Here is a 16,419-nt window from a genome sequence, read left to right on the forward strand (position 1 = left end):
TTCAATTTCATAAAAAACAGAATAGAAATTGAAATTTTCTACCCTGCACAAAATGATGTCCTGAGAACCTAATTGATGGGGTCAAAAAAATAAAAATTTAAGATAAAGTAGCTGATAGCAGACAAGTGGGCAGTCCTCTAAAAATTAATGACACCAGGGCCCAATTATAAAGCATGATATTGAGCCTATCAAAGAAAAATAAACCGAAACAGGCTAGAAGCTCGTTCACTATAATTATTCAAAGCTAAAAAAGCCCACAGATATAAATTCCGCAGTGCCAGTGGCCAGAATGGGTACTCCTCCCTCCATTTCTCCTTCCTTCCCGAACTCACCAAAAACCCTCCGATTTCAAAACTGAAAACCCTAAACAATTAATTTCATAGAGACAGAAAGAGAGAGCCTCAACAATGTCAGGCTTCCCCTTCTCCTCTTCCTCTACACAATCCTCCCCTTTCTCCCCTGTCACCGGATTCTCATTCGGATCTTCCCCCGCTCCCTCCACCACCAATACACCCCCCTCCTTCGGCTCCAACACCTCCGCCCCTGCCACCGGATTCTCATTCGGATCTTCCTCCGCTCCCTTCACCACCACCGCACCCCCCTCCTTCGGCTCCAACACCTCCTCCGCCCCTGCCACCGGATTCTCATTTGGATCTTCCTCCGCTCCCTCCACCACCACCGCACCCCCCTCCTTCGGCTCCAACACCTCCTCCGCCCCTGCCACCGGATTCTCATTTGGATCTTCCTCCGCTCCCTCCACCACCACCGCACCCCCCTCCTTCGGCTTCAACACCTCCTCCGCCCCTTCCTTGTCCTTTTCCTCCTCTAATACCTTCACCTCCGCTCCCTCTTCCACCCTGTCTGGCTCATCAGCTTCAACTTCTTCCCCATTCTCCTTTGCAACAGCCTCATCCTCCACAAGTACAACTCCATCCCTGTTTGGCTCTCTCTCTGCCGCCTCCATTTCCCCTAATCCCTTGTTTGGCTCCGCTTCTTCTTCTACGGCAAACGCAAGTTCCTCCTTTGGCACAACTACTTCATCATCATCAGCACCCGCCCCTTCGCCTCTGTTTGGAACAAGTACAGGCTCATCCTTGTTCGGAACAACTTCATCCTCGCCCTTGTTTGGCTCAACTTCCTCCACCGCAACTTCCGCTACGCCGCTGTTTGGCACAAGCTCACCCTCGCCCTTGTTTGGCTCAACTTCCTCCACAACTACTTCCGCTTCGCCTCTGTTTGGCACAAGTTCACCCTCTCCCTTGTCTGGATCAACTTCCTCCACAACTACTTCCGCTTCGCCTCTGTTTGGCACAAGTTCACCCTCTCCCTTGTCTGGATCAACTTCCTCCACAACTACTTCCGCTTCGCCTCTGTTTGGCACACGTTCACCCGCTCCCTTGTTTGGATCCACTTCCTCCACAGCTACTTCCGCTTCTCCTCTGTTCGGAACGGGTGCCTCTTCTACTCCATCCTCATTCGGTACACCTTCATCCGCATCAAGTACAGGTTCATCGTTGTTTGGCAACTCTCTGTCCACCACAAGTTCTGCACCGTCTCTGTTTGGATCATCATCATCATCTACTGCTTCCACCACCAGCACGACTACTAATTTGTATGGTTCTTCATCTTCTTTCTCTAATGCAAGCTCTGCTCCAAGCTTCTCTGCCGGATTTTCTTTCCCAAAAACCACTACAGCTTCAGCACCGACTACTGCTAGTACTGCTGCTATCGCATCCACGCCAGCTCCTTCAACGACAACTTCTTTCTCGTTTGGGACGCAGCCATCAGCGCCTTCACAACCTTCATTATTTGGCAACGCAGCCTCTTCGTCATCGGTGAAATCCACAACTGTATCGCCGTTGTTTTCTACAGTTACTACTACAACTGCTTCTACTCCAGCTAGTGGTGCTACTGAAGTTACTTCTACTAGTACTAGCAGTACTACTTCGGGGTTGAGTTTGCCTGCATTTGGTATGACTCCAGGAACTACAGCTGGGACAGGTGCTGCTGCTTCTTCTGGCTCTGCGGGGTTTTCTTTTTCAGGTTTTCCTTCTGCTACAACTAGTGTGGCTGCGTCTTCAGGGACTACTGCTAGCTCGTTTACTGGATTTTCATTGTCCAGCATATCACCGGCGCCTACTTCAAAATCACAAACTCAACCGGCTAGTAGTTCTGCGCCTCTACTCAGTGAGTGTGTTAATTTTATTTATTCTTTCTATTTTTGTTTATTATTGGAATTTGGGAGAAAGTAGATGGTAATGGTGTTACTTAAATTGAATTGATATGTATGTGCCCTTCTGCTTGCTTATGCGTTCTGTTAGATAAGTTGTATATTTGCTGGATTGCAAAATGAAGTAGGTGATGTTCCTGTCACATTTGGTTGCTACAGAAAAAATTGAATCACATTCTTTGTTTTCATGCTAGCAAAACAGACATCAAACAACCCTTGAACCTTAGAAAACTTTCTTTTTCCCATCTTATTTTCAGGTGAATCTTTATTCTTGGGGGTTTTAGACATGTATGTTCTAGATTTATTCCCCCACTAGTTAAATACGACTTCCTCGTTGAACTTCAATTAGTCAAGTAGTGGTTATTCGCCATTAGGTTCTCACGGAATTCATTTTGCAGGTGTCCCTGCTTCAACTGCTGCACCTACAACAACTTCCAGCACTACTGCTCAGACATCATCGCTTGGTGTGGCTTCCACTAGTGGGTCTGTATGCTTAGTCTTGGTGGCAATTTTTTTTTTCTCCAACATTTTTCTAGTATCTAAAACACCTATCATTGTTTATGTTGATAGTTACTAAAAGTAAAAAATATAATTTCTGTCATCTTTGTCTGTAAGAATTTTAGCTAGACACTTTATTTTCCAGATTTTGATTTGTATATTACATCCTGTTTCTCAAGTTCTGCAATTGGTTTCCTTTTTAACTCTATAATTGAAGTATATTGAAAAAAATGAAGTTTCTCTAAGGTATTTAACATGTTTTGATTAATTGATTTGTTCTCTCATGTTTCCCCTTATCCTACAGGACAAGTTCAAGTGTTAGCACTGCCTTAACCGCTACACCAAAATTGCCGTCTGAGATTACAGGGAAGACTGTTGAGGAGGTACTTCATGTTTCATCTATTCTTCTCGCTGCACCTTGGTCTCTTGGGTGATACAAATGTGTTATAAATCTCTCTGTGCACATGTACTGGAGAGTTATTATCCTGTGATGTAGTTTATGATCTACCTTATTTTACAATGACAAATATATATCACTAGCTGTCCTCTGGCAAGAGGAGAATGAAAGAGCAGAAAAAGACAATATTTATCCACCACAAAAATAGGCAATTCCATTTAGGATTGATATGACAAGTTTGCTTACCAGTTTCATGTTTATTCATGAATTTCTTTTCTCATATTCTGTATTTTAATGAAAGGAAGAGAAAGATATGAATGTGAATTTTATGCCTCTAGGATCTAATGTTGCTACGTTTAACCCACCACTCCCCAACTACCTTATTATCTTAGTACTGTTATTGGGCCTATTTACATTTTAGGCCCTTTTGTTCTCTGTTACTTTGTTAATTTGTTCTAAACATGCATGTAATTTATTTTCTTTGAAGATCATCAAAGAGTGGAATTCTGAGCTGCAAGAGCGTACTGGGAAATTTCGGAAGCAAGCTACTGCCATAGCTGAGTGGGATAAAAGGATCTTGCAAAATCGTGATGTTCTTCTTCGGCTGGAGGTAAATGTAATTATAATTTCTTTGCAAAAGAAATCCTATTTTTCAATGAGATAACATAATTTTAGTATCCTCATGTGCCTTATGGATGTTATCAAGTGACAAACTCATACCATCTTATTTGTTTTGATACAAGAATAACTATTATCATTCCTTACATTTGAATTAACTGTTTTAAACTGAGTTATGTTCTGATTTATGAAAATGGCCCCGTGCTTCATGAATTTCAATCATTTGCATCCATCTAAGGCCTTGTGTCACCTATGTATATTTTTTTGTTCAGATTGAAGTGGCAAAAGTGGTTGAGACCCAAGCTAATTTGGAGCGAAAGTTGGAGTTAATTGAGACTCATCAACAGGAGGTATTTTAGTATTTTATTAAGTTCTTCATTTCCTGTTTTTTCCTGTCACTACTCTCATTATGTTTTGTTATTTGATAATTATATTTTTTCGCCTTCTGTTTTGTGCATGAAGAGTTTGTATGCTTTCGCAATATGAGGGAAAATCCCCTCTTGGCTTCTCTTTCAATTATGGTGTGATGGACATCAAATGATTGCTGTTGATGAGCAAGCACTTACCTTGATGATGGTAGATTTACCATATTTGGCCATCTCTTTCATCAAATATTTGGCGGTAGATAAATCCCGTAATTATACCTTTTCACTTAGCTGTTGGTGTCTTTTCTGTGCGCATTTGCTGGTGGCCAATAACTACAATGAACATCTGGCTAATTATTGCTCAATCCTCTGAAATACATTAGCTTGCTGTACATAAAATCCAAAAATTCTATAGTGAGCCAGCCACTATCATCCTCTGAATCACTACCAATACCAGATGAAAACATTCTGTTGGGGTGTCTCTTGGCCTTTGTTTAAATTGTTACATGCTGTAATCAAGTATTTATGAGACATAACATATGGTGTTTGACTAGCTGCAAGTTTAGCATCTTTAATCAATTACATTAATCAATTACATAACATGTCTCTTTAAGCTTTTTTTACATTATGTGCGTGGCTGTTGATATTGATGATCAATCAAAATGCATTAAAACTACCTGAGCCATATTTAATGATATTTGCTGGAAAATCGTTGACAGCTGTGTTCACTGTTCCCATCCCTACTTGGATTCGGCTTAAGTCAACCGCTCTAATTCACATCAAAACCCTTCTATATATGTGAAATCCAAACTTGTCCATCCATAGTAGACTTTCTTCCCAACAGGTTAATTGAAATATGATGCATCTCTCTGTTCACTAGTTTATCTCAACCTGACTTGTCAACCAGTCACTTATGCTTCATATGTATGAGCATTACCTGTCTTTGGACCAAACCCTTTTGAAGAGATTCATACTGGAACCTTAAGTGCACCAAAAATGACTTTGGAAAAGATTGAAGATTCAGGTCTGTCTATAAAGGCTGGAAAATTCCTTTATTTGTGTATTGTGGAAATTTGGGCCTTGCATAAATGTGTGCTTAGTCCTGGTTTGGTCCTGTCAATTTCTGTCTGACCCTGCTAGAAGTGTTTCTAATGAGAGCATGCAAAGCATAAATCTGAACATGATCTTTTTTTGAATGGTTCCATTTACTTCATTTCTCTATATTGTCAGGTTGACAAGGCTTTGCAAAGTATAGAAGAAGAAGCTGAACGTATTTACAAGGATGAGCGTGGATCGCTTCTTGATGATGAAGCTGCATCGACTAGAGATGCTATGTGAGAACTCGGTCTTTGCTTTCCTTTTGCTTTCACATGGTTTGCCTTTTGTAGGCCTGATCTAACCTTCATATTCTGACCTGTTCACTAATTGCTGATTAACCTGACTTAAAAATCATTAAATCAATAAAATGTGAAATATGTTGGATATAACAAAGTTAAAGACACCATATTTTTCTTGTTTGAAAACTGGATTTCTTAAAATTTTATTTAGGTCACTGGAATGTGCTTTAAGAACTTACTTTTCCGGTATCCTTCCACCTTGATCTACATCAGTTTGTATTTTTTTTTCTTTGGTTTTATTTTTCAGGTATGAGCAGGCTGAATTTATAGAGAGGGAAATGGAACAGATGACAGAACAGATAAAATCAGTAATTCAGACCGTCAATGCCAACCAGGTAACAGCCTTCATTTTTATAGTTTACTTGTCAATGAACTTTTTGAAATAAACTCTAACAGATGATTTTCCCATATGATTTGTTCAGGGTGGTGAACTTGATGCAATTGATGGGATGACTCCATTGGACATGGTTGTCCGAATTCTCAACAATCAACTAAGTTCTTTAATGTGGATTGATGAGAAGGTTAATATCTTTTACCCTGATCCGTTTTATCTAAAAAACAATGTGATGTTTATTAATTTGAGTTTCACAATCAAGTGTGTCCAGGAAGATTTTCACACATTAATTGGGTCCAAACTTTGAACCACAAAAAAAAAAAAAACTCTACTTTATGATATTGCCATCAGTGCTCTGGGATATATAAGGAATCATAAATTTGTTTGTGGATTAATCTTTTGTTTCTTTTTACTTTCCATTGGAAACACTGATCTCTACTTAAAATCTTAAACAGGCTGAAGAGTTTTCTTCACGTATTCAAAAGCTTGCTAACCAAGGTTCTGCTGCTGATCGACAATTTTTGGGTTTAAAATTTTGACGTCTTGACCATGGGTGATGTGTATTGCCTTGTGTCTTCTCGAAGTTGGTTTCTGCCTAGTTGAGTTCATTGTGGATGAAAAGGCTTTGTCATCTTTTCTTTTCTTTGCTTCATAAATTAAATGCACATATGTAATACCTTGATGAGAATTGATATATTCTGATATCCTGCAAAGGCTTAGCGTGGGAACTGTGCTTGTGATTTGCATGTCATTGTAGCTATCAGCCTGCATTTGTTTGAACCCAACTGCTTCCGAAAGAATCTTGACTTGGCTTTTAGCCCCATATGTACTGGGTGGAAAAACCCTTTTGGTTGGAAGATGGTACTTATTGAACAGATTAACCCCTGCAATTTGTTAGGGTTTCTCTCTTAGATCCTTTCACTCTATTTGTTAGGGTTTGTGCGTGCATGGGTGATTGTAGCATTTTCTCACTCTGCGTGTTTTGAGGGAAAGTAATGGAAATGAGAGTGAAATCTGAGCTCCTTTCTTTGTCTGGAAGGAAGTTAAATCTCTGAGTTTTCGTTTTGGTTCATAAATTTTTTTTCCCGGATCGAGAGGAAAATAATGAAAAAAATGTTGAAATCAATTTTTCCCAATATATCTTTCGGGAAGAAACACTGGGTTTAAACACCAGCCTTGTCATGCCACAAGGCCCACAACCCTTCCCATGTCTGAGTATTATAAAGTAGAGAAGAAGAGTATAATATTGCTTGTACTCTTTCTTTTCCATCATTATATACAACAAACAATGAGAGCTAATATCTCCCACCTCCTTGAACCAGATTCATTTTCACTTCTCTCGTTTTCTCTGGCATCTATAGATTGCAATGTATACTTGGTGAAATTTTTCAAATCATTTTTAAATTTGTGTTTAGAATTGTGGTATAAAATATTTTTTTTAGATTTTAAATATCAACGTGTTAAAATTATTATAAAATATTAATTTAATATTTTTTTAAATTAAAAATACTTTAAAAAGAATATCTAAAAATAAATAAAAAATCTCCCAAACACCAATAATCCATACAAGAGTGCTTCGTGTTTAATTTTTTTGGTAGGTGGGACTAATCATCAGAGCACGGGAAAGATTACTTTTCCCATATTTTTTTATCCATGACCAATAGATTTTCGTTTCGAGTAAAATCTTGATGATTTCAAGAAGGATAAAAAAAGAAAAGGACTAGAGTCAAAAAGTAAACAAGAACATGTAACTAGTTGGTTTGATCTCAACTATAATAGAAACCAAACATATTCCTCGAGTAACCAATGACTTAGTAACTATGCAACTGCCATCGGCATGCCCATGATTAGATTGTAAGACAACGGCTTCTAGTTCCGGAGTTGATTAATTTGTCTGTCAGATATATAATCATTTCCAACAAAATCCAAGCTCTTGGAAGGAACACAGTGCTGGCTGTTTGTCACTGCTGAAGCTTATGTTATTCAAGCACCTGCGTTGCATCACTAAGCACACAGGAATCGTCTTTTTTCATGTTTATGTCAATATTTATTTATTTTAAATTTTCATGTCGTTTTAATGTATGAATATTAAAAATAAATTTTAAAAAATAAAAAGAATCAATACATCACCATGTTCTTGATACTTGGGAAGTAAGAGCTTTGTTTTTATTAACATATAAACCCCCTTTGGCAAGCAATTGAAGTTAATATCAGAGGTGCTCAAGGATGGGTTCTCCATTCAAGGGAGGCAATGGAAGCTTCATGTTTAATGCAGACAAACCCCATTTTTTCAAAATATTCTTTAAGAAACTATTGCTGATGGGAAGCTTGTAAGTTTTCCTTTCTTTCCCTTTGATTTTTCGAGAAAGAGTATAGCAAAAGGGGAAAAGGAAAGGAATTTTAGGCATTTGACATGCAAATGCTGCAATTTATGTCATGCATCTAGGTCTATTTGACTCATTTCCTTTTTGATGAATTCTTTTTTCATAATTTACCATTAAAAAGCAGTAAGATTTCGACAAGATAGCCGAATTTTGTTGAGTTTAATTCCTTCGTTCATTTTGGTTTGGTGTTGTAATTTCCTATTCAGGATCTGCATTTGACACGGTCTTGTTCTGTATTTCATGTTGTTAGACTTAATTTTTTAAGCCTTTATCAGGGAATCCCAAAGAAGTTTGTGAGATTGTATGGAAAAGGTCTGTCAAATAAGGCACTCCTTGAGGTCCCTAATGGTACAGTTTCGGAAGTAGAATTTTTCAAGAGTGATGGTAAAATATGGTTACAAAACGGCTGGAAAGAATTTGCTGAGCATTACTCCCTAGCCCTGGGTTCCTTGCTGGTTTTTGAATATAAGAAGAGTGGTCACTTTCATGTTCTCATATTGGACAAGACTACCATGGAAATAGATTATTCATTTAGCATGACGGATGGTGATGAGGAGCCTGACCTTGAGGGAGAATTTCAACAGCCTAGGACAGAAGAAACTGATGATGATGTCTCTGTTGAAATCTTGGATGATTTCCCCTCATACCACAAAACAAATGAGAAATCCTCCCGCACCATGTCCTGAGCCTCAGAAGAGAACGAGAACCAATTGTACTAGTAAATTTGAGAGGACTTCAAAGTTGCAAATTCGTGCTGAATCCGTTGCAACTAAGCAAGATATTCCGTTGGAAAAGTAAATTCGCACTAAAGGTCTGTAATTTCTACTTGCACAATATTTTCTTGGAAACCAAATAAAGTTCTCTCTTCATATGTTTTATGCTTTTCCATAGCTTACAATGGCTGGTATTTCTCAACTGGAGGTTTTAATCTTGCAGCAACGAGAGGGAACAGAGTCTTGCCTAGTCAGAAAAAAAGGTTAAATGGGGTTAACCGGGTACAATCATTGACAGCTGATGAAAAAGCTGCTACTTTTGAAAGAGCCAGTGCTGCTTTAAAACCTGATAGTCCATTTTTCATGGTTGCTATGCAGCCATAATATGTTTATCCTGGATGTAGATTGGTAAGCATTCAATTGAAACTCTTCTAGACCATGAAAGTCATTTTTCATGTTTTAATATTTTTTGTATTAGTCCTTTTTTAGTTATTTTCCTTTAATGTGCTTTCTGTAGCCTATACCAAAAAGCTTTGCTCAGAAATATTTCAAGAATGATCATGGTGATGCCGTCCTCTGTGTTTTGGATGGGAGAACTTGGCCTGTTAAGTACTTTGTCTACCCAGGTAATGGGAAAGCCAAGACACAAATCCGCAGTGGTTGGAACAAATTTACGTGGGACAATTATTTGGAAGTTAGTGATGTTTGCGTCTTTGAACTGACTAAATGCATTGAAATGTCATTCAAAGTAATCGTTGTCAGAGCTAATAAAGACGACAGCCATCGCTTGGCTGTAGGTGAGTAATGATCTGCTAGTAAACTTCATGAACATGTATAGATATGTATTCATGCTTATACCCTTTTGAATCATGAAGCAGCCAACCAAGCCAAACCCAAAAGAAGCGTGCTGATTGATATTGATCCTGAGTTCCCTAGAGATGGTGAAGATGGCACGTCAAGTTCACACCATAAATATGGAACCAAAGAAAAAGGGCGAAAAAGTGAAGAAGACGACAGCCTTCCTCCAGAGAAGAAGATTAAGAACTCCTTGCCTCACAAGATGGCTAACAATTCAAGAAAAGATGCTGGAAGCGGTTTGAAGACAAAAAGATTGGCTCCACTTTCTGCAATTGAAAAAGAAAAGGCTCTTCGCAGAGCTTATGCTTTCAAATCTGAGAACCCCTTTTTTTTCATAGCCATACAACCAGCATATGTTTGCAGTGGAGCTAATATGGTATGCTTTCAAAACCGTGCAGTTCATCAACCAGCACAAGTTGCACGCGCTCATTTCTTTTGCTTAAATTTGGATAGATATAGAAAGAAGTTAAGGGAGAGTTGCCTCCCTTTCTGTTCAAGAATATATATTTTTGGTTCTCACTCCTTTTATTGGAATAACGGTATCTTTCTTTATGTCCTTTTACTTTCTTTCAATTAATCATGGCAGAGTATACCATTCAAGTTTGCTGATAGATATTTTAAGGAGAAGAATGGTGAAGTTATCCTTCAGGTTTCAAAAGATCCAAAGCTGTGGTAAGCAATGTAAGCTAGCTGTATGCAGCATGCATCATTAAGCTGTGAGCAAAGAGGCACTCTCATGCAAATTAAGTGAGTTTCATCGACTGGACCTTCTAGCAAATACTCCAGTTTCACAGAATATCTTTAGAAAAGAGGTTCATTGCTCTGTATGCATTAAAGAGTAAAGAGAATCCTTGAGATTCAAAAGAAAGTTTCTACAAAGCACCTTGACAGAGCTCTCAAAGTACACACTGACAGCTCCACACCGTAAAAATTGGATTGGAGAGCTACTTTTGGTCTGGGATTCTATTAGCCTGCTACAGAAGCGCACATACTGTGGGTGTGATTAAGGATGAACCGATTTACTCCTAACAGACACACGTTAAACTCTATAATTATTGGCTCCTTTTGATGCTTCCTTCTCGCTTGAGCCACGTTCATTAGCAATTAAAGTAGCGGCGACCATTGTTGCTTGTTAGGAGCTGTTGCAAATGGCTTCTTCTAGCAAAACAGGCAAGAATCTCTCATTGTTTACACCAAAGAAACAATACATTGTAAAAATAATTATGAATGATGTTATGAAGAATCAGAAGCTTGCGAGTATCCTTTCAATTCTCAGTGTGGCATCCTTCCAGTGTTTCTTGTTCTCTACATCTTTTTTGTTTTTTCAAGTTTTGAGCAAAATCTGAAACATTTTCCTTTCCTGTTCTGTTATTTACAGTCAATTCCCGAGAAGTTTGAGAGAAAACATGAAAACGATTTGTCAAAATTAGTGCTTCTTAAGGTTCCAAGTGGTGAAGAATGGAAAGTTGCATTAGCAAAGCTTAATGGTCAGGTTTTCTTTCCAGATGGCCGGGAAAAATTTTCAGATTATTACTTTATTGACTATGGTGATTTTATAGTTTTTGAGTCTGTGGGAACTGATTCAGCTGAAGATGATGACAGCTCTTTTCATTTAATTGATGAAGTTTCTTCAGACTCAGAAGAAACACAACTTGATTCTTGATTTTCAGCCTCGCAAGTCAGTGGAAACTGATTCAGCTAAAGCTGCTAATGGAGCTCAGTTTAGCAGTATGGATAGATAGTTAATCAAGGGAAAGGTAGAATTAGGTTTTTCTTCTAAAGTTACCTAAATATATTGCATGTTTTTCTTCACTCTTTTTCTCTTTGTTTCAAGAAAACTAGGATCTAATGTGATATTTCTTTGTGCGCCGTTTTCATGTTTTTGTTGATTGTACTGAAGAATATATGAAGGTGTAAGAGGAAAGCAAGCTGGTAAGAAAAGGCATCAAGGTGTGATTATTCTGAGAACCAACCATTGGCAGCATGGAAATGTTAAAAGCACTAGACAGAAATGGTGTTCCTGCTGATAATCCTTGTTTCACTATCCAAACGCTAGAAACTCGTCTGCCCCCGCGGTCTACATGGTAATCTCCAATGAAACATTGGTCGACCAGAAAAAAGGTTTTTTTCTTTTCTTAATTAATCAAAATTTTCTAATCTTTCTTTCTTTTTTGGGGTTTAAATTTTATATGCAGAGTACACCTTCATGGTTTGGGAGAAAATATTTGACAGAAGAAGAAGGCGATGTCACTCTTACAGTTTTGAATGAGGGAAGTTGGCCACCTAAGTACCATGTTTGTAAGACATGCAAGGGATCGGGAGTAAGAATGAAAGAAGGCTGGGGCAGATTCTTGGCAGTTGGTGGTATCTCTTCCTTTCATTTGCTCAAAGACGACAAGGTGGTGTTTCAAATTTCAATTTCCCGACCAGATAAAAAAGAAACTATTCGAAGCTTTGCCTCCTGAAATTATATTACTGTGCCTGCTGATTACACAGGGTTAATTTTATTTGCACCAGGCACCTTTCAGCTTCGATTTTCCACGTATGCTACTGCATTCTGAAGAGCTTGAGTTCTACTTTATCTGCTTAAACTATGTTTTATTATCTTAGATTCTGTGTTGGGATCCTTGGGGCTGTTGTATAGGGTTTGTGACTTTTGTTCTCTAGTTGTAAGGTCTCTTGTTTTCAGTCCAGTGCACTTTTTAAAGATTTCTTTGTTGCATGTTATCGTAACCTTGCAGCCTTCTAATTAGTTCAAGACCGGATGTAATTTTCCCCTACTTAGCAATATGATATCTATCTTATGCTAATCCATTTAGCAATGAATGGCTTGATTTTTCAGCATAATGGCCATTAACCTTCAATCTCAGTATGTCAGCTTTTCTCTGATATAAAATGAATATCTACTTCAGCTCATGGCTTGAGTGTTAAATGAGTTTAATTTGGCCAGAACCTCTGTCCCTCTACTCTTACCTTTACCATATCATCATTATCGAGCTAATATTTTACACGACGTAGAAAACTAGGTAATGACTTAAGATTGCAAAAACTCAAAAAGCAGGAGGGCCTCAGAGGCTTTTTAGTGGTTAAAATCTGAAAATCCTTTCTTTATTCTTGCAATGCAATCCCCACGGGTTATATGGATGTAATTCTGAAATCTCTGCAATGCAACAAGTTATAAAACACAAGTCATCATCATATGCAACAAGTTACTATGGAGGACATGTGAAGACAAACCCACTTCATGTGGATTCTGAAATGTACCAGCAAACTCTTCCATTAAATACCAAAAAGAAGTTCATAAAGCAAGTTTTCTAGTCTGGAAGTCTGGATTATTACAAGCTGACCTGCATTTCTGCAGAAAGATTGTTAATGATCATTTATTTTGATATTAAGGAAAGCTAAAAATATATGCTTGAAAAAGAAACAAAGGCTCCTAGTATTATGATCAGGGTGTATTAAGAAATATATGTTCTAGTGCTTGTAATCTCGTGTTGTGTACTTGGCTCTAAAACGGTGACTTCTTGTTCTGAATTTAATAGAATTCTTTGTTGTTAACCCCAAAAAACGCAGCTTTAAAAACAAATTCGAGAATTTTTTCAAAAGAACACTGTACTTGTACTAGTTTTCAGAGTCTTTCCTGTAAAGTTGCAACTTCTTAGCACATTTCTTTTTTTCTTAAGATAAGTTAGGCATGCATGTGGCAATTAAGTGGCATGATTTCAGCATCATGGCCAAAAGGACCGCCCCTGCCACCCTTTGGAACTATGCGTGTGTGTGTGTGTCTATCGCTGCTCACTTTTTATGCAGTATTCATAAAGGTACTCTCTTTATCTGTCAAATTCTGCTACAAAGCTGGAAACAGAAATTGTACTACTTTGGCTACCAAGAGCATCCACAACCATGATCTTTACCAACACCAGAATTCACATTTAACAGATTCTTTTCCCTCTTAGAAATCTTCTTGCCAATGGGATTGACAAATGCTGGAAAACTAAATGGTACATTGAGACTGAATTGACCTTCATGATACAGTAACTTTTGAGAGCAAGTCACTTTGACCCTTCTTCAACCCAAATTGAATAACTCTTCTCTAGTATGGATGCTCATCCACATCGGCTAACCAAAATTGGTTAGCTAATGTGGATGAGCATCCATACTAGACAAGAGTTCTTCAATTTGGGTTGAAGGAGGGTCAACTTTCTCAATCAAAGAGACTTGGTCTCAAAAGTTACTATATCATGAGGGTCAATTCAGTCTCAATGTACCATTTAGTTTTCCAGCATTTTTCAATCCTATTGGCAAGAAGATTTCTAAGAGGGAAAAGAGAAGATACTGTTAAATGTGAGCTCTGGTGTTGGTGAAGAAATTTTATGCAAGAATACTAGCCATGGTCTAAACGTATGCAATTCTTGTAGGCCTTAATGTTTCAATCAGCTTCTAGCAGCTTGACAAAGGAAGTGAGGTAATGATTATGGTGTGACATGAGCTAAGGCGTGAAGTTGGTAAAATGGGTTTCTTTTATGATGCAGAGGTACTGACTTGGTCAAGTGCTTCAATTTCTTCTACAATGTAAGATCTTGCACCCTTGGCTGTTTTTCTCCCCAGATATATTTTTCTCTACAGTATTGCCATAATGCCATGGATTTAATGTTCATACAATGAATATACAAAACATGCACGGAGCCATATGAACACTTATAGTGGTTGACTGTTGTTTTCACAGGTCTACTAGAAGGATTTATTTGGTGGTGTGCTTTTATCTTTTTCCTAGAAACAACCAGAGCATGAAGGTTCTGTTAGAGAATAATATAAATCATAGCATAGGACCTCACCTAAAAGGTTAAGTTATTGGGTTGAGATGGTTCTTTGACATGGTATCAGAGCTTTAATGGCCAAGCGGTCACGAGTTCGAATCTCACCATCCCCATTTATTTGATAAAAATTAAGCACAAGGTAATGTGGGCCTGTGCAAGTTTCAAGCCCAAAGAGCTTTCACTTGAGGGGGTGTGTTAGAGAATAATATAAATCATAGCATAGGACCTCACCTAAAAGCTTAAGTTATTGGGTTGAGATGGTTCTTTGACAGGTTCATTGACATTGATCTGCTGCATATTTGGTGCCAAACTTTAAATTGAAGGTGTTATATCTAGCCTATTGAACCAATCCATTACTAAGCAGATAGCTACATGTTTTTTTGAGATTAGTGATGGAAGATTAACAACTCCATTTGAGTAGTTCCATTTTGGTTTATCAGAGTTGGTTGTTGAATTGTTTTCGGTTGCAAGTTATACTCTAAGAAGACATTTAACCATAACTCAACATCAATCAGGTTCAACAATGTTAGTATCCTAATTTCTTGATTTTGCAAAGTGAACAAGCAGTTTTGAAATCAAGTGCGCTAATAGAAAGATACTCTCTGAAACTAGGAGATATGATTCTGGAGGAATCATTCAATGAGTCTGCAATCTACAATCAAATTAGTTGAGCAGTTGGTGAAAGCCAGCATGATCAATCAAGTACAATAATGTTAGTGCTCAAATTTTCTGCTTTATACAAAGTGTACAGACAAGCATTGCATCATGTTCATTAATTAATGGAAGGAAATACTTGCTGCATGTTATCACCATTTCCATCCCCAGTTATTATGATTTTGGATTAAGCCTTTGATCCTTTTTTTTTTCCATTTGAAGTTCATTGATCTACTTATGTGAAACTGGAGTGGAATTCTCTTCTCAAAGTTGGTTTCTAATTCTGCCTTGTTGAGTTCAATGTGGTTGAAAAGGCTTCTCAAGAACATTTTCCCCTTAATTTTATTGCGCGTACAAATGTAATTCCATGATGAGAGTTGATTTCCTGATACTTGTGGTCTGTTCAGCACTGGAACTGTGCTGTCAGATTCTTTGTTCAGCACCTACAACCCAGTAAATAAATTAAACAATTGAATGCACACTTCTCAGTACATTTCTTTTTCCCAAGTAGGATAAGGCATGGATGTAGCAATCAAATACCAAGGTCTTTTAGCATCATGGCCATAGGGTCCATACCTGCAACTAGCATGTTCATCATCTCTGCAGTATTCCAAAAGTTAGTACTCTCTTTTATCTGTCAAATTCTGCTACCTATCTGGAAACAGAAATTGTACCACTTGGCTACAGAATCCTTAACTGTAACTCAACATTTTATTCACTCCATGTACAAGCGAAAAACTTTGAAGTTTTAGCCAGAGACCCAACCTTTCCATAACAAGTGTCTAATTTCCTTCATATGACATGTGATCCTCCTCTGTTTAAATCAGAATTCTAACGAGAGATACCAAGTCAGATTTTTCTATGGGGCTTGTTTTTAGATTAGAATTTAATTATTTCACTTACACAACTTTTTTGATCTCTGAATTAATTTAGATGATATAAGCTCTTGGATCCCTTGCTGTTCTCTTTTTATGAAAACTACAGAAATTTAAGCTAACCCTTAAGGTTATGAGCTTGTTTTCAGGTCCACTTTTCTTGACAGAAGGTTCTGTTAGTTCCAACTCCCCATTCAAGTGAAATGTTTAGAAAATGAAATCCAATAATCATGTTATAATAAGCAAGGAGTTTACTTTAAGCTCTAACCGTAACATAAG

General features: G+C 37.9%; 3 protein-coding genes across 7 annotated transcripts; all 3 read left to right on the plus strand.

The window, feature by feature from the left end:
* Positions 1 to 260: 260 nt before the first annotated feature.
* On the plus strand, positions 261 to 6,750 carry LOC18105154 (nuclear pore complex protein NUP62). 5 transcript variants are annotated; one of them, XM_052447162.1, is made up of 10 exons: positions 265 to 706; positions 794 to 2,187; positions 2,629 to 2,713; positions 3,033 to 3,111; positions 3,613 to 3,735; positions 4,016 to 4,093; positions 5,339 to 5,442; positions 5,753 to 5,840; positions 5,928 to 6,026; positions 6,295 to 6,750. In XM_052447162.1, the coding sequence occupies exons 1-10, from the start codon at positions 408 to 410 to the stop codon at positions 6,376 to 6,378; spliced, it is 2,433 nt and encodes an 810-aa protein (XP_052303122.1). In that variant the 5' UTR covers positions 265 to 407; the 3' UTR covers positions 6,379 to 6,750. The 5 variants fall into 5 exon arrangements, 4 of the variants coding, with proteins under 4 accessions (XP_006375247.3, XP_052303122.1, XP_052303123.1 ...); XM_052447163.1 differs by having other exon boundaries at positions 265 to 619; XM_052447164.1 differs by having other exon boundaries at positions 265 to 535.
* On the plus strand, positions 6,389 to 8,909 carry LOC112324116 (B3 domain-containing transcription factor VRN1-like). The gene is made up of 3 exons (XM_024585192.2): positions 6,389 to 6,422; positions 6,597 to 6,700; positions 8,499 to 8,909. Exons 1-3 carry the CDS (start codon positions 6,389 to 6,391, stop codon positions 8,907 to 8,909), a joined length of 549 nt encoding a protein of 182 aa, XP_024440960.2.
* A 271-nt stretch (positions 8,910 to 9,180) lies between these two features.
* LOC18105155 (uncharacterized) lies at positions 9,181 to 10,963 on the plus strand. Its single transcript, XM_024584325.2, has 2 exons — positions 9,181 to 9,733; positions 9,815 to 10,963. The coding sequence occupies exons 1-2, from the start codon at positions 9,673 to 9,675 to the stop codon at positions 10,369 to 10,371; spliced, it is 618 nt and encodes a 205-aa protein (XP_024440093.1). The 5' UTR covers positions 9,181 to 9,672; the 3' UTR covers positions 10,372 to 10,963.
* The last annotated feature ends 5,456 nt before the right edge of the window (positions 10,964 to 16,419 follow it).

This window comes from Populus trichocarpa, chromosome 14 (assembly GCF_000002775.5).
Source record: "Populus trichocarpa isolate Nisqually-1 chromosome 14, P.trichocarpa_v4.1, whole genome shotgun sequence".
In the NCBI taxonomy this organism is placed as follows: domain Eukaryota; kingdom Viridiplantae; phylum Streptophyta; class Magnoliopsida; order Malpighiales; family Salicaceae; genus Populus; species Populus trichocarpa.

Bases quoted from the DNA above. Each gene is read 5' to 3' on its own strand.
- LOC18105155 (XM_024584325.2), top strand. From the start codon at position 9,673: ATGTCATTCAAAGTAATCGTTGTCAGAGCTAATAAAGACGACAGCCAT. The intron at 9,734-9,814 runs GTGAGTAATGAT...ATCATGAAGCAG, and splicing joins CAGCCATCGCTTGGCTGTAG to CCAACCAAGCCAAACCCAAA.
- LOC112324116 (XM_024585192.2), top strand. From the start codon at position 6,389: ATGGGTGATGTGTATTGCCTTGTGTCTTCTCGAA. The intron at 6,423-6,596 runs GTTGGTTTCTGC...ATGTCATTGTAG, and splicing joins TTGCCTTGTGTCTTCTCGAA to CTATCAGCCTGCATTTGTTT. The intron at 6,701-8,498 runs GTACTTATTGAA...AGCCTTTATCAG, and splicing joins ACCCTTTTGGTTGGAAGATG to GGAATCCCAAAGAAGTTTGT.
- LOC18105154 (XM_006375185.3), top strand. From the start codon at position 408: ATGTCAGGCTTCCCCTTCTCCTCTTCCTCTACACAATCCTCCCCTTTC. The intron at 3,736-4,015 runs GTAAATGTAATT...TTTTTTGTTCAG, and splicing joins ATGTTCTTCTTCGGCTGGAG to ATTGAAGTGGCAAAAGTGGT. The intron at 5,443-5,752 runs GTGAGAACTCGG...TTTATTTTTCAG, and splicing joins GCATCGACTAGAGATGCTAT to GTATGAGCAGGCTGAATTTA.